The sequence below is a fragment of the Trichoderma virens genome, assembly GCF_000170995.1.
Source record: "Trichoderma virens Gv29-8 chromosome Unknown TRIVIscaffold_86, whole genome shotgun sequence".
NCBI lineage: Eukaryota > Fungi > Ascomycota > Sordariomycetes > Hypocreales > Hypocreaceae > Trichoderma > Trichoderma virens.
Window position 1 is genome coordinate 322,264 of NW_014013663.1, and position 13,234 is coordinate 335,497.

Genomic DNA, 13,234 nt, shown 5'->3' on the forward strand with positions numbered 1-13,234 from the left:
GGTTTACCGCCCCTTTTTTTTTTTCGAGGTCAAGACGAATAATGTCCAGTGCTTATCTCTCCCGTAGCCTGGTTTGATTTTTTTCCCGCCTTGATTTCCCGCTGCGCCTGTTGAACCTTGTCAAGGCAAAATCAAAGTTGTCGATGCTCTGGTGAAAGCAAAGAGACGGACACGAGCCTCCTCTCCGTCAGCCTGATGTCTCACTTGACCCCTCTTGACGTCGTCTTTCGTCTCCAGCAGGTGAAGAGCAAAAACTCGTGTCTCATCTCGAGCAGCCTCGGCCAGAGCCGATTGATATACAAAGGTTATTCCTCCGAGCGCCCACCAGACGGGCTTAGTGTTGATTAGCACTGATATCGCAATCGGAACCCTGGCTCACCCAATTTTGTGTCGTACAAGTAACTCGCGGGGCTCCACAGTTGCGTTTCTTTGGCTGTTTTGGGTATCGAAACACGAGATGGGAGGAAGAGGCTGTTTGATGGAATGATGTGCTTCTGGAGGAAGTTGCATGATAAAAGGCATGGAGTTGATGTTGTTGAATTATTGCCTCAGGCTTCAAGCATACGTAGGTAATTACATGTAAGTGATTGCGTCAACGAGATTGCACCTACTCACTCTGTTGCCTTCTGTATTTTGTAAAGTACGGTACAGTAAGGGCGTTGATTCTAGCGCATCATAGCGCCCTCTCAAGGCCCTAAACCGATAGTTTCTCGCGCTACAGAGGACTTTTGCAGCTGATTCGGCAACCGGGCCGTTAGCACCTCAAACTCGCGTGATAGTAACTACAATTAAGTAACAACTTTTGCCTCTTTAATAGCCAAAATCGCTAGGGTTGATTAGTGAATTTGAAATACTCCGAGAGGATACATGTAATGTCAATCTCTAGTTTACAGGGTTCGTCAGTCAACAACGTTGAAAGCTCTCCTCCATCATCTCAATACAGTAACACGTTCGTTTATACAACTGCGTTATGAAACTATAATCAAGACTTTCAATATCCCCCTTTCTTCTATATGTTAAGTTATAATAGAAAACTTGTTTTGCCTTAAGGAACTCTTCCTTTTCATAAATTAGTCTTCTAAAATCTCTTCTTAGGAAGGAATATCGAGGCAACTGCTATAATAGCTCCACCAGTGATAACAAGCACCCAGTCAAGCTGGATAGCGCGGACAATAACATCCAAAGCTCTTTTCCTAAGCTCCGGACTAATTGACTCAAGAACTTGACTGCGAGAGCCTGCGACGGCAGCGTGAATCTCTGCATCCGAGAAGCCGTGGCCAGCAAACAAACTCTTTAGCCCTGTGAATGCCTCGTTTTGGAAAATGGGGTTCGCAATAACAAGACCGAGCAAGACAGCCGATCCCTGTGCGGTGTTCATAAACTGCATAGCATCGGGAATGCGATGTGGCTCAACCAAGGGAATAATAAGACTATAGCCAGATTGGCTGACAGTGAGGCCGATGCCTATAAGGATGGAGAAGCCATATGTATGGCTTGGTGGTGTGTCGGCCCCGACTGTATACATGCCGGCGCCACCAGCCACCATGAAGAGGCCGCTGACAAAGTACCATATCATGCGGTATCCAACGCGCTGCAAAGCATAGCCGGCGAAGAGGATGGAAGCGACATAAACAAAGACAAGCGGTAGCAAGCGCACGGCTGTTTGAGTGCCGGTGTTGCCGTGAATAAAGAGAAAATACAAAGGGATGTAGTAAGTAGCAACGAAGAAAGGGGCAATAGAGGCGGCCATGCCGATGTAAAAGATGACCATCTCCAGATTACCAAGGAATTCGCAGGGGAAGAGTCGGTCGACCTTGTTAGTGAGCAAGGCAAAGTGCTGTTGGACAGCGAATGAAGCGGTAAACACGACAAACAGGACTATCAGCGCAATGAATCTACCATCACTCCAGGCCCAGATAATACCGCCAAAGGAGAACGCCAGGACAAGGCAGACGTAGATGCCTGCGGTAAGAACGATACCAACCCAGTCAAATTTCTTAATCTTGTCAATGATAGAAACATCGGCCTGGCGAGGAACCGCAGGTATCACAAAGAGGTAGACGGGAGCCATGGCGCCAAAGACGACGAGGTTGAGGTAGAAAGCCTGTAAACTCGTTGGCAAATCATTTCGTCAGGCAACAAACAATGTGACTTACCCATCGCCATGTTGCTGCACTGTCAGCCAACAGACCTCCCACAATGGGACCGAGGATACATCCAGCACCATACACAAAAGCCTCTGCAGCGAATAGGAGGGCTCTCTCCGTAGGTGTGGTCAGAGCTGCCATCAAGTTTATGGTGCTTCCATACGTTAGCGCATATAATCCATGGACTGTCTGTTTATATATGTAACTACACGTAGTTCTTACCCTAGATACATGCCTGCACCACCGACTCCGGCCCATACACGGCCTACAATAAGGGCGGCCATGGTCGGCGCAGCTCCGCACAAGGCACTCCCAGCCGCAAAGTTGACAAGACTGCCGATAAACAACCACTTAGTGTCAAACATGCCGTAGGCCTTGCCGATGGGAAGGATAGCGACTGTAGACCCAAGCGAGAAGCCAACGCCCAGCCAACCGAGCTGAGTGACGTTGTTCATGGTCGTTGAGACGGCGCCCTGGATGTCTGCCGCAATGGTCGTGTCGAGACCATAGAGAAGATTGGCCGAAAAGGTCGCAAAACAGACGAGAAACCAACGGAAGCCGGCAATGGATCGCTGTTCGATGGACTGCTTAGCTTCTGATTCTTCTGCACTGTCGTTTGGAGTGCTGTGACCAGGTTGCATGAGCTCGCCGACGAGAAGGTCCTCGAGGTTCTTGGGCTCTGTGTATGTCGGTTTGTTAAGGGGCTGGACCGCGAAACCGCCACCTTCTGCCGCATTGGTGACCATGTTAAAGTCCAAGTAGATTAAAAGTTTAAACAACTTTGAATTGATTTTAGAATGAGTCCAGTCGACCATTGACTTGGCTCTTGCAGCTTTCATTTATATTTGTTTTACTCCTGGCATCACACACGATGCAGTATAGTAGTCTTCCGAAACTCCGCACGATTACCAATATCACAGAGATTAAATTTCATTTCTCACCGACAATAATCAGACTTGCCTCTCTACTATTAGATTATTCCAACCAGTACAATGCGTGTTTAACCCTGATATTATAAATGCTGGTACTACTGTATGTACAGATGCGTGGTGCAGCCCCACCAAAGTCCGAAACTCCGGCAGACCAGTCCGAAACTCCAGGTGCAGGAAGCATAACGACTTACATATTCAATGTCTCTTGTCCGAAACTCCTTCTTTTACACACTCCTGCTCATCAATTTATTCCGGGGCAAAGCTTCCGGAGCAAAGCTTACGGTAATGCCGCGTCTAACTTCTCGAAAATATCAAGGTAATATTGCGGAGGACGTCAGCCATCAGCCCTCCAACGCAGCGCCAACGCCGGCCAAGAGACGCCGGCAGCAGACATGGCGCGCCTGCGAGCGGTGTCGTACACGGAGAGTCAAGTGCGATAACACTCGACCATGTCTCCAGTGTCGAGAGAGAGGCGTCTCCTGCACAAATACAAATGCTAGAGGAGAAAGGGACCTGAAATCACTTCCCCTGGCACTGCGGTACGAATTTGAAATCGTTGTCATACCCTCCTCATGGCGAGACTAACTCGGCGTGTAGAGAAATTGAAAAGCTGAAGTTGCGCATCAGCGACCTAGAATCAGAACTGGCGGAATGCAAGAAACCCCTGGCTAAGACAACGGTTTCAGTATCATCATCGCCGTCAGAGCAGTCCGACGCCTCCTCTAACATCGTCACTCACCACCGGCGTCCTCCCGGCCGAGGGTGGGTAGGCACGTATATAACATGTCCGCGGTCTGGCCAGAGATCCTACTACGGCCCGTTCTCTGCGTTTTACTTCCTCGGGCGCATTGGTGCCTATCTCAGTGAAACACTTGATCAGTCCGTCACCGACCGATATCTCTATCCTCAAGGCGTTAGCGACTCACTGGCAAACCTCGCGACTCTGCACACTGCACAGCAGAGCATGAACAAAAGCCATGCATTTAATACGGCTCCTCGGCCAATGATGGCCCGGACGCAGGAAGAGTCTTTCCTACAGCTATTTTGGGAGTCGTATCACTGTACCGTACCAATCATTGACGACATCGACTTTATGCAAAATTACAACTCTCTTTGGGATGCCAACGGGACGTACCGCAAACCGTGTCCACTCACAGACATTGTCGTTGCATTATCCATGCAATACGGCTGGACATTCCTTGCAAGCAACTCATCGAATGCGAATACCCTCGACGATCCTTTCAACGATGCTACAAGCGCAGGCCGGTGGCATTTTCATCGCTGCCAGTCTCTACTAAATGTTGATCTCGAGAGTCCGTCTCTCTTGATGATTCAATGCAAGATCTTCTCCACTACCTACCTTTGCAATGCTTCCTTTACCAATATGGCTCACGCGACACTTGGCCAAACGTCAATATTGGCGCATATCCTAGGACTGCACCAAGAACCGCCCGAGGATATGCCCTGCAAAGAGAGAGAGCTTCGCAAGCGAGTATGGTGTTGCTTGCATACTCTGGAGACAAGAATGTCCCTGAAACTGGGGCGACCGCCGGTGCTCGATGATTTCCACACGACTACCCAGCCGCCTTCGGAGGACGCAGATCTAGGTCTCTTGAACAGCGCCGAGTCTTTTGCGCCGGACATTACATGGATGAGTTTTACCACCCGTAGTGAAAGCCTCATGGCCGTCGTCAAAGACATTCATACCACTCTGCTAGAAAGGGCAGCCAGAATAATCCACGAAGGAGGGCTCCAGGGCTCGCCGTACCAGGATCCCCAGGCACTCGAGGCATATGCCAAGGCAGTTTCTGAACAGATTCCTCTGATGCAGGAGTGGGTGGGAAAACTACCCACAGGAATCAAAATGAAGAGAAGGGGGCAAGGAGAGGCGTTTTCCGTCGATCGCTCGTGCTTCGACATCGACGTCGGCGCACCGCTATGGCTCCAGCGCCAGCGCCTCTTTTTGGAACTCATGTATCACAACCAGATGATCAGCTTCTATCGGCCCTGTATCGCGTTCCCACGCACGTCAGCACCGGCGGTATACTCGCCAATACTGAAACAGCATGCCGTAGCAGCGCTCAACCACGCTATCGCTCATACCGACATGGTGCTTCAGGCCGTGGTGGAGACGGACCTCATGAACGGCTGGCAAGAGTGCTTCCAATGGCAGTGGAACGCCACCATCACTGCCATTGGCTTCTTATTCTCCAACCCCATTGACCCATCGACGCCGGCTGCGCGCAAGGCTCTAGAAAAGGGAATCACCATCTTTGAGACTCTTGGAAAGAGCTACTCTATGGCGGCGAACGGAGCGATTGTGGTTAAGGACTTGATGGCTAAAGCAGAGCTACTAAGCAGTCGCTTGCAGAATGCCACAGTGACTGAAGCAACGGGGTTGCCTGTAGAGAAATACGCGGAGGCAACTAAAGATGCATCGATTTGGGGCAGCCTTCCCAAGAGTGATTTATATCCGGCAGAGGGGTTGGAATTTCTAGACCAATTTATGGATTGGGCATTGACAGTAGATTCATTTAACAGTTTTGAGCAGTTCTTTACAAATATATAACTTGCTCCGGTCTGTGGAAAATGAATATATATATATGACAGTCAAATATATCAAGTCAGGAATGAAGACTGGCGGGATAATCATGTTGAGGTGTATAAAACACTCGTTCTTCATCGTACAGCGGTAGCTCAGAATGGGGGATATGTCTGGCAGAATCAAGGTAGGCGATAGGCTTATTTCAAATAGAGATATCTTCATCTGCAAACTGGACATGGCGAGAAAAGGGGGATGTTATCACTTACACAAAAGACACACATGGGGGAAAACATTCAAATCCATTCGTACATACACGCTACATCTCTATCTCAAACCCCTCCCCCTCCTCAATTAAACGAAAATTAAGTTAAGACCAGATATATAAAAGACAAAAAAAAAAAAAAAAAAAACTTCTTCCCCCAAAAAAGAAAAAAAAAATCCCCTATTTTCCCAAAATGCGCCGTGCAATGCTAGGCCATACACAAATACAAGCCCCCCCCTTTCCCCCCTTCCCCTTCCCCCTCCCTCAGAATGAACAAAGCAAAAAAAAAACACACACAAAAAGATCAGAATGAGATCGGACTAAAAAAAAACACCGCAAAAGCTATGGGAACTCGTATGCGACTTATGACAGTCTCTTTCGCCGGCCAGTGATATAATAAGGGTGGGGGGGAGGTTGTGTAAGTCCCCCCCATGTTTCTCGCATTTTAAAGCGACATGGTGTCTGGAATGACAAAGGGAAGTGATGAGGATTCTAGGTGACGATGCTTTCGTGTGTCTTTGGTGATGGGATATATAAAATATGTGTGTACGCGTGAGTATATGTCTTTCGTGGGTGCGTCTTCTTTCATCTATGCGATGCTGCGTTGCTCGTCTATGGGAAAACGCCCTGTCGCCATCTCTCAACTCGGTCCATGCTGCCGTTGGGGTTAGACATGGGGATGCCCACGGTCGGCTGGATGAGGCCATTGGCACCATACAAGTTGCCAGCGCCGCCGTAGTTGCCAGCGCCGCCATACATGGTCATTGACTTGTGCATTCCATTCATGCCTCCCATGGGGTTCATGCCGTTCATGGCGGCCGGGTTGAAGCCCGTGAGCGTGCTGTACGACGGCTGCAAGCCCCCCTGCGCCATGCCGTACCCATTGGGCGGCGCCATCATGGTGGCTCGATTCCTGGGGCCGGTGTTGGTGAAGCTGCGGCTCTGGAATGCGTTGAGAGCGGTGCTCGACCTGGCCGCCTCCACACCGAGTCCGCCCGTTCCGTCATTGTATAGGCCTCCCTTGAAGCCTCCGGTGCGAGGGTTACCCGGCTGCACGATGGCGGTAGGCATTTGGGCTCTCATGGCCGCCATCCTGGCGTTCTGCTCGGCGATCCTCATCTGCTCCTCCTGTTGGCGTCTTTGTTCCGCAATGCGAGGGTCTTGGGCGACTTGGTGCACCGAGAGCATGTCGGCCATGCTCACCCGGCGAGTCACGCCCTTCTTGAGCGGTTCAACCGTTGGGTTGCCGTAGCTGACCGGTCGGTCGCCATTCATTCTTTCGCCAGTCAGATTGCCGTAGCTCATCTCTCTTTCGCGAGCCTCCCGCTCAGCCTGCAGACGGCGACGGCGCTGGCCCAAGGTTTCGTCCTCTACACCCAAATTAGGCGACGACTTGCCTCCCTTGGTCTTGGACTCTTCGGGGCTGCCAAACTGGCTCAGCAGCTCTGCGGTAAAGGTGCCGCTGACGGGACGAGCCTTGGGCAGCTGTGACTCTGCCAGACGGCGCTTCCTGGCGCCAAGCGTCTCTTCCTCAATCTCAGCTGCCACAGGTTCGGGTTCTGCTGCAATGGTGGTGCGTGCATCCTCATCCACACTCGCATCTGGCTCGACGATGCGCGGCGAAGGGGCTGGGGGTTGCACTTCGGCCAAGCGCGTGGCGGGAAGGCTCAGATTGCTCTGTCGCTTCGCGGTAAAGGCAGCAGAGGCTCGTCCCTGCAGGCGAGCGGCACGTTGGCTCAGCGGCTCGTTTTCTTCCAGCTGGCGAACCTCCATGAGTCCCAGTGGACGGTCGACATCGGCCATGTTCTTGGCACCCTGGTGCAAGGCGGCAATGACAGCCAGGGGCGTGTCTTCGTCATCAGATATGTTTTGCTCGGCGGCGACGTTCTGTTCCTCCCAGGCAAGGTTGACGCGGTTCTTTAATCGCTGCTTACGCTGCATCTCGGCGACGGCGTCCATCTCCAGGAGAGTGGCACGCATGCCTTGGGGTGCAATGTTGCCCTGGTTGAGGACTCGCTGCTTTTGCTGCTGCTTTCGGAGATGGATCTCACCAAGGAGCGTCGTGGGCATTCCATCAAGGACTCCTTCCTCGAGCTCCTCCTCCTCTTGCCCATGCTCTTCTTCTTCATCTTCATTGGCAGCATCATGAGCATCGTCGTTGGGATCTGGGCCCTTGTTAGCCCTTCCAAACAAGCTGCTCTGGCTTCGTTTGGTCAGCAGCCTGATTGTCGACTGCTCCTTGGGCGCTGATTCAGCAAGCGCAACCCCCAGGGTGTTGGTGGAGAGCTGTTGCGACTTGTGCTTGGACGCCTTCTTCTTCTCCTTGCCGTAGACTTCGGAGCCCAGCTTGCCGGCATACAGGTGATCAGTAAAGGCACTGACAGGGGCGGTGGCCGAGGCATCGAGAATGCTCTCCAGTGTAGCCATGGCTGATCCATCCTTGACCTCGATTTCAGGAAGCTCAAGAGACGGCTGCTCGAAGAAGACGCTGGCACGGAGGTGCGGGGGGATGTTCTCTAGGTTGGGCATATTCGACTTGCGATTGTCATTGTCCATCTTGGACAGCCGCTGAGGCCGGCGAAGATCCTCGAGGGAGGGTGCGGATCCATTCCGGGATTGAGGCGCGGGTTCCTCGAGGAACGGAGTGGGCGTGGTCGCATCGTCGATATCCTCCAGCCTGTCTGCCACAGACAAGGCGGCGAATGAATTGCGGTGGCCAGACAGAGGATCAGGCAAGGCAAACTTGTCCAGGTCGGGGACTACCGACTTTCTCTTGTTCTCCTTGGGCTGCATCATGGCGCTCAGTATCTCCGAGCGTCGCTGGTTTCGGTCAGCAGCCTTAGGCTTGTTGGACAGCTTGGGCGGCAGGTTGAGCATGGCGGGAACACGAGCCGGGTAGTACAGCATGTGCTGGCCGGTGTGATGATCAAAGTAAGACTGCGGTCTCACGAACTCGGCCGAGGACTGTTGGGGGGTGGGCATAAGGTCGTCCTCGTCGACAGGAGGTTGGGTCTGAGATTGGGGCATCATCTGGGAAGGAGGAGGCAGCTGGGTCGGCTGCTGGTGCTGGTGCATGTCGGACAGCCTGTCTCGCTTCTGCGAGCGCGACCCCATGTCGGCCGTAGCGAAACGATCATCCTCGTTGTCCGTCTCGCAGTGGGCGCCGTCAAAGTCGACAAACGCGTCCTGGGCCACCTGGAAGGTATTTGTGGAGTTGGCCGTCATGGGCCGCTCGGCCTCGTAGTCTTCGTGTTCTTCGTAATCAGAGGGCAGGTCCGGGTTTACGAGGACCAGATTGGAGGCCCTGTGGCTTCTAAATCCGCCCTCGAGCATGTCGTGGAACTCGTCGGTCTGCGGGACGCCAACAGCGTCCTGCTCAATGATGCTCCTGGAGCTGGCGGCGGCGGCGTGCTCAAAAGGGGGCACGGCGTCGACTTGGTCCAGCACGTGCTGGGTCAGGGAGATGGGCTCGGACTCGGATATCTCAGCCAGCGAGGGCTTGGCCGACCGCACGCTCCTGACGGAGCTCTTGCCCGGGCCGTGGCGGGACAGGATGGAGTTGATGGCATCGTGCTCCGGGCGGCCGGCCGAGGCGTTGGAGCCCGACCGCATGCGGCCCGTGAGGGAATTCGTCGGCGACATTACGTAGGCAGGCGAGTAGCCTCTTTGTCGAGCGGCGGCGGCGGCGGAGGAGGAGGAGTTGGAGGGATATCGGCGGAGGCGCGTCGAGTGCTCGTCGGCGGATGCGGCCCTGGCGGCGAGGATGGAGGATCGTCTACTATCGCTTCGCTTCAGTTCGCAGTGCAGCTCGCGGATGGCATCGTCGATGCTGCTGGTCATGGACAGGCGCTCGGCCGTGGCTTCGAGATGGGCGACGTTGCTGACGGCAGACGCGGAGCGGGTGAGCAGGTCGGAGTGATGGCTGTGTTTCGACGGCGACGAGATGTCGGTAGCAATGTGCAGGATGGGCTTTGGATGGGCCAGCTTGGTGCCCGGCTGCACGCTGCCCGTGTGCAATGGAGCCTCTTCGGGCGCAGCAGGGATACGAACGGTGGCCGTCCGAGAGCCTGGATTACTGCCGCTGGCAACGGTGGCAATGCCAGTAGTGCTGCTACTATTAGCACCCGTAATGGTCGCGATGTCCGAATCCCGGGCAGTAATCGAGGGGCGCTCGTGTCGGTTGGGGCCCAGGGGCAAGGGAGCGGAAATGACGCCTCTGGAGGCGTCATGCTTAATGTCGCCAGCGGTAGGAGAGAGCGCTGCTGCTGCAATGATATTAGAATTGCTGGTCGTGCTGCTGGGAGACCATGGCAGCGGTGGTCCTGAGCCTGAGCCTGCGCTCGTGCTCAGGTTCTTTTCTCTCCAGCCCGCCTCGTCCTGTTCCTCCTGCTCTTGTTCTTGCTGTTGCTCTTGTTCTCGCAGCGCCCACCGTCGCATGCTCTCTGTTGCTGTGTCTGCCTCTGCCTCTGCCTCTGCTTCAGTTTTGCCCGCCTCTGCGAGCTTCGACTCTCTTGTATCGGCACTCGCAGCGCCCGGCGCAATGGCAGAGGCCGTGGGCGACATGGCGAGATAGCGCTGGCGCACTGCCGCAGCAGACTCAGACCCGGGGCTCGTGGACGACTTCTTCTTACCGCTGCTGGGTGCAGAGTCGACAAACAGGCTCAAGGGCGTGCTGACTCGGCCGGCAACAGACAGGAAGGTCGGCGACACGGGGCTCGTGGCCGTTGTTGGAGTCGAGAGTGGCGAAGCGAGTCTGATGGTATCGTCATTCCCAGGAGAGTGTGTTGAAGCCTCTACCGGCGCAGCAGCGACAGCGACAGCAGCAGTTGCAGCAGCAGCAGCAGCAGCAGCTTCGGCGTCTGCTTCAGCGACTGGCATGGCGAGCAGCCGAGGGAATGCGACCTCGTATTAGTATTATCGACCAAGAATGCCCTCTACGCTACTCCCAGTACTATGTGCCCCCCCGTTGCGTCTCTATCCGGGATGGTCAGGTGGGTGAGCTGGAGCGTATCAAGGCCTCGTCGCTGGATTGGGTGCGCGCGTGATGGCCGAGACATGAGAAGCCCGCCAAGGGTCTGGATCCAGGCTCGTGACGGCGTATTTGTATAGCTGGGACTGTCCAATTGATGGCTTTTCTCCTTGTTTCTATTTCCCTCTTACGGAAGAGACTCTGATAAAGCAAATAGACCGAGTTGGATACAGTTTGGACGAGAGGCCAAGGCGAGGTGCAGAAAAATAAAAAATAAAAAAAATAAGGAATTCAGAAAAATTGGCCGATGATGATGATGGAGGATGAGCAATGAACAAGGCCAAATACCAGAGAAGCCTTCCGTCGGCCAGCAAAACCCCGCGAGAGCGTTGGTTTGAGCAAAGGCTGAACAAAGAAGAGTAACAAAAAAAAAATAAAAAGTAAAAAAACAAAAACCGAAAAACTGATCCAGAAAAAAATGGAAAGCCTGTGGTTTAGATTCGGCGGCAAGATGCAATAGCGGCCGAAGCGGCGTGGCCCGTTCCAAAGGTTGATGCTAAGGCATGCAAAGTACCTGTACGAGTCTGGAAGTTCTCGACTCGTGCCTCTTTTTTTGGAGTTATGGAGTACCTCATAAGTACTTTAGTATAGTGGCGGATAAAGACGAGCGCGCGCTAACGGGGAGGATTTGGAGCTGACGAGGGCTGATGATGCTGATGATGCTAAAGATAAAGATGACGATGGATGATTGCGGTGCCTGCTACTGACTAAGATCCATAGTATAGCAATAGTGGATGATGCTCTGTCGCTCTCGGCCTCTTAGTACGAGTACATCTCCATTCACAGTGAGGGTGTGTGTTTGCGTGTGTTATCACGACCGCATGCGAGAAGCCGCCGGCAGAAAGAAAAAAAAAGTGTGTGTGGCGGCCAGAAAAGCCAATTGATATCGCAGCCGAGCCACACAAACAACGAGCTGACAGTAGCAGCAAGCAGATAACAAGCAGCAAGCAGCAAGCTGAAGAGAGAGGGGGGAGAGATAGAGAGAGGGCTGCGTGTATACATACAGTAGCGTTGTATGGTATGCAGAAGAAGAAATCCATGGCCTCGACCAAGATAAGGCAGCCCAGTCCTTGTTCCCCTCCAACCATTCGCTCAGCCTTTCTTTTTCTCTGCTGCTCCCTCCATCTTAGTAGTTTGCTAGTTTGCTAGTCTACTGTATCTATCTGATTAAAGGAACCCCCGTCACACCACATCAAACCACAGCACCGCTGACAGCACCGCGACCGGCCGTTTTCCTCCTTGATCCTGATCCTGGCCTGGCTAGCTGCGTTGGACAAGCAGCTGCATCTTAATCTGCACCCGTTAGTGTGTTTTTTAAACTTTCCAAGAGCCGTTTGCCGCCCCTCGTTACATGTACTGTTCCAGGCCTGTCTGTCTGTCTGTCTGTCTGTACTCAAGGTATCTTTCTTTTTTCTCCGCCACATGTCATCGATCGTCTTCTTACAAGTCACCTTTTTTGCGCGGTTTTTATTTCCCAAATATCCATCAAATCTCACTCTTCTCCATGCCCCCGGCGCTACTGGCTGAGCTCTCACTTGGCGCCATGTCATACTGATGGCATCGAGATTCGACTCAGCGCTGATCCCTCGTCCGCCGTCCACTTCTCGGGATGCCCCATGCAAGGACCCGTCCAGTGGTGCACAGCCAATTTACACCAGAAATGCTGCTACGACCAATTCAACCCGTCGTCAAATCAGCTGTGTAGCTCGCACGGCAGCCCAGGAATAGCGCTGATCCTTCTGAAACCACCACTGCTGCGTGTAAGCCTCTGGGACCTGTGTTGATGTCTCTTGGCCCTATCAAACTGAGGCCTCTTGAGTGTATTGGACGCGCAGCTTCACCGGATGCATGAACCGGGTTTCTCGTGTGCCACCTCGCAAGACACGCATCTTGCTCGTACGACAGCGGCCTGCATGGCACCAATTTCCCAGTAGCCGAGACTCGTGTCTTGTGTTTCTTTCCTTTTTGTTTTCCCTTTCTTTTAGCTGTTTTCCCCTTTGGCGAGCGACGAGTTCAGCTCATTCGTTTCGTTTCGTTTCTTTTTTCTCTCTCCAAATACATCCTTGTACAAGTACTCGTACCTTCAGCTTGCAAGTCTCGGCATCAACGCCGTGTCTCTGTTTTAGCGTGTCCACCAGCATTCCGAGCGCCGCCCGACCGGGACACAGGCCAGACAGGCACAGGTACCAAGTACAGGTACCTCGCGGCTCGACAGGGGTCTCCCCTGCAGCCTGTGGCCGCTTTCCAAGTTTTTCCAGACGCACGCGGCAGGGGATCCAGGGGCATCTCGCAAGGGGCAGCAGCCCGATTGGCTGCCCA

General features: G+C 53.4%; 3 protein-coding genes across 3 annotated transcripts; 1 reads left to right on the forward strand and 2 right to left on the reverse strand.

The window, feature by feature from the left end:
* Window positions 1–1,078: 1,078 nt before the first annotated feature.
* TRIVIDRAFT_194160 (uncharacterized protein) lies at window positions 1,079–2,883 on the reverse strand (the record flags this gene model as incomplete). Its single annotated transcript, XM_014097095.1, has 4 exons — window positions 1,079–2,104; window positions 2,157–2,301; window positions 2,370–2,756; window positions 2,858–2,883. The coding sequence occupies 4 exons, from the start codon at window positions 2,881–2,883 to the stop codon at window positions 1,079–1,081; spliced, it is 1,584 nt and encodes a 527-aa protein (XP_013952570.1).
* Window positions 2,884–3,436: 553 nt separating this feature from the next.
* TRIVIDRAFT_123634 (uncharacterized protein) lies at window positions 3,437–5,441 on the forward strand (the record flags this gene model as incomplete). The annotated part of the gene is made up of 2 exons (XM_014097096.1): window positions 3,437–3,618; window positions 3,677–5,441. Coding segments are annotated over 2 exons (1,947 nt in total), but the record flags the coding sequence as incomplete, so codon positions are not given.
* A 1,057-nt stretch (window positions 5,442–6,498) lies between these two features.
* On the reverse strand, window positions 6,499–10,764 carry TRIVIDRAFT_68396 (uncharacterized protein; the record flags this gene model as incomplete). Its single annotated transcript, XM_014097097.1, has 1 exon — window positions 6,499–10,764. One exon carries the CDS (start codon window positions 10,762–10,764, stop codon window positions 6,499–6,501), a length of 4,266 nt encoding a protein of 1,421 aa, XP_013952572.1.
* Between the last annotated feature and the right edge of the window lie 2,470 nt (window positions 10,765–13,234).